At 41.0% G+C, this 3,536-nt stretch overlaps 1 protein-coding gene across 1 annotated transcript in view; it reads right to left on the reverse strand.

The window, feature by feature from the left end:
* Positions 1–3,536, reverse strand: part of SYNE3 (spectrin repeat containing, nuclear envelope family member 3) — a 34,126-nt gene that overhangs the window by 26,584 nt on the left and 4,006 nt on the right. The window contains exon 4 of the mRNA XM_010134616.1: positions 3,451–3,524. Coding sequence (XP_010132918.1) covers positions 3,451–3,524 — 74 coding nt within the window. The remainder of the gene's footprint in view (positions 1–3,450; positions 3,525–3,536) is intronic.

Below are 3,536 nucleotides of genomic sequence, written 5' to 3' on the forward strand. Positions count from 1 at the left end.
GAGCCCCGACAGGAAAAGGGAGGGTTTGCCAGAGGAAGAGATGTGTCTGGGCAGGACATGCCCAGCCCTGGGTACTCAAAGGAGCGTGAACAGAGGCATAGGAAACCCTCTCCCCTAAGTTTCCCTTACAATCATCAAAGGCAAATGAGCCTCCTCTGGAAAGCAATCTAGAGCACATAAAGGAAGTTCCTGCTTTAAACTCCTCTGTGGCACCTCAAGTAGAGTACAGAAAGCTGCTGAGCCCTTTCCGATGCCTTTAGTTTTAGCTCTAGGATACATGAGGGTTGGCATTATAAATATGTAGGTTTCTGTTAACAGAGTCAGCATGGACTGAAATGAATGTGCTGTGCTCAGAGGTATTTGATGTATTTGACTAAATATCAACATACTGTATATCATAACTTTTCTTAACATCTTCAGTCATTATTTATTGTAAAACTCACAACCATCTACCTCCGCACAGATTGAAAATCTCAACACTCTTAGATGCTGAGGCCAAGATTATTTAAGCATAATTCTGCCTTGCCATTCAGGGACTACTGTGAGTTGACAGTGTGAGAGTTTCTTTCCTTTTTGCACTTTTGGCTTTCTCTTTCATGTTGCCACTTTTCTGGCATTTGCTCAGATAATTTTGTTTGGGTAATGCTGACCCAACATCAAATCACGCTAATGGACTTCATCATGGTCAGATTCAGTTGCCTAAATGCAGGCATCTCACACCATTTCTCCCTTCCAGGGTATCCAGAATATCTACAAGGATTTGGGAGACAGGACACGGGCCCCTCAGGATACCCATGCCTTTCTGGAGTGCATGATGGAGGTCTGAGACACATCCTTAGAGGACATTCCTAAACTAAGGAAGGAAGAGCAGCCCTCAGTGTTTCCTCTCAACATATATTTTTGACTCTTCTGCTGAAAATGCACAACGCCATAATTTTGTCTGTTTTGCAACATGTAATTATATTTTTAAGGACCTGTGCTCATTTTTCAGATTTTAGCCTTATTTAAGGAAATGCAAACCCTATGGAATTACCCAGGTCAAATTTAATGCTGATGTCAGTGATGATGTCAGTTATTTTATTAGGCAAGGAAAAACACGTAGGAAAAGGCTGCCACATCTAAAAATACTCTTATCAATATAATTAAAATAAAATCATATGCTTTTAAAATTCGGGAATGATAAAGACACTTGTTAGCACTAAGAAAGCAAAAATACCCCACCATTTTCTCATACCAATGTCACAGGAAAACCATTTAAGAAACACTGTCTGGGAGCTTGCCTTCTGATAGAGCTGGACAACTGCGTGGGATCTAAAAATGCTCTTCAAACACAAGTGTAATCTACAAACACCAACCAATCTACAAAGCAAGCCTTCTCCGGGAGGCAGCTCAGGCATTCAGCTGGCATCTGCAAGTCACATTTAGCCTGGCCTCTCACCACGTGAGGGGCCAGCACAATCCTCCTACAGCTCCTGTGTCTCTTTAATTTATTCCTCCCTCCAGCTGGAAGAGGTGGCCAGGTTCCTCTAACTAGTAGTATAGTTTTCAACACGATTCCCAAGGTGCCTGTAACCTTGACGTTAGCTAATGAAGTCTGCATTTACTTCAGCTGCAAAATCCAAGACTTCCCAACTCCCTTCTTTGTTCCATACCTCCTGGAAAAAGGATTTCTTAGCTGGATTCTCTCCATCCTTCTATGAAATGTGGTATTTGTAACCAATGCCAAAGAAAAGCTTTTTCTAGCATCTCAGGTGGCTGGAGGCATAAAGACATATTTTGTCTAGGTACTATGAGCCACTTCCTGATCTCATTTACACCCGCACATATCCAAGTCAGTTAAAGAAATTATACTATGTAAAACCAGTCGCAGAGAGGTCCCAATTTGCCTTTCAGTATTCAAACAACTTGTTTGAAGGAACTGATTTATTAAAATAGCTAACGACTGTTTCCTGCTTCAAAACCAAAGATAAACTTTGGTTAGAAGGGCATGAATAAGAATTTTAAATGGCAATCTAGATAGACAAGATCTGAATTTCCAGGAACCTCCATATTCATAAATCCAGTTGCCTTGTAATGAAAAGATCTGCCTAAAAATAAGTAATCAACATTGAGACTCAGGTCTGCTGGTGGCTTAACAGCCTCTTTGTGGCAGCTGCAGTTATAGAATTTCCAAATATACTCTGGTTTTTGGAAAGACTTATCAGCACTAGTTTTATCTTTAGAGCTAAAAAATATCTGAATTTCATGCTCATGAAAGATGCCAGCTCGGGGCTTTTTCATTGTTTTGGGGTTAGAGGTAATTTTTTTTTTAACAGAAAAAGTATCTGTAGAGCAGAGCAATAGCATGAGCTATATGAGTGTTGTTCTTCAGTGTGATCTGAACTTAACTTTGTATGACAGCACCACGGGCAGAAGAGCATACATCACTGTCGGGCTCCAGTTCTGGACTAGGGTGGAGGTGTGGGAACACATAGAAGGCAACATTATGTCAGAGGCAGATAGCAGGACCAATGTAATTAAAAGGATTTGTATTTACATCTGGTAATTCCAGCCTATGGAATTCCTGGAAGCCACTGTGAGACAAAGGCTAGATTTTAATCTCTGTGTGTTTTGGGACAAATGTGTCTATATATATTTCAAATATCCTTTTGAGTATTTCTATTGAATGACACTAGTAAGAAATTGAATTCTTCTGCCCACCTGCAGGTATCTGCCCCTTAGCCATGTCATATGGTCAAATCCTGTCTTTATCTAAGTTTTAGAAGTGAAAAATATGAACCTTATCTGAAATCCTTACCCAGGAATAGGGTCAAAGGAAATCACTGGCACTGAAGGATGAACTAGGATGTCTTACACTGGCCTATCTAACAACTGTTCAAAATGGAAGATTAGCATCAGGCAAGAATTAATATCTGTGTGCCCTGAGAACTTTTCAGATACTAAAACTGCTAGCTGAGCTCAGTGTTGGGCCACAGACGACTCCCACCTCCATGTTTCCCAGTTCTGCAGACAGGGAGTGCAGCTCTGGATCTGGACTAGTGTTACTACCTCCAACAAGGGTGCATGCATGTAATATTCCCTGGCTCCAGGAATGGGTACTTGGCAAATGGTTATACAAGGATCACTAATGTGCTGAAAGATGAGGAACAATTCAAACTTTATACAAACCTTATAGATGACCTAAACTAATATTCACTAGGTCACAGCAAGCAGCTTGCAGTTACTTCACAGCAACATACTATAAAGCAAAGCGTAAGAGCACTCTGATTAGCAGCTTATTTTGTGACACAATGACTGTTGCACACAGCTCACTGAGTGAAAGAACAAAGGTCCTCAGCTCTTTTTTTTTTTTACAGACCTACCGGGTAAGCCCCGTCACTCAAGAAGCAGATAGCAAACAATACTGTGTATCGGTGAAATCTGAACAACTCCCACTCTTTATAAGTGTACCTGAGCTTCTTGCCTGATTCCTTCATATTCCACCCTCATTTTCTTCTGAACATCCTCATCAACACTGGGGTCACCTATCCTGCTGA

Source organism: Buceros rhinoceros, unplaced genomic scaffold (assembly GCF_000710305.1).
Source record: "Buceros rhinoceros silvestris isolate BGI_N320 unplaced genomic scaffold, ASM71030v1 scaffold13284, whole genome shotgun sequence".
Lineage (NCBI taxonomy): Eukaryota > Metazoa > Chordata > Aves > Bucerotiformes > Bucerotidae > Buceros > Buceros rhinoceros.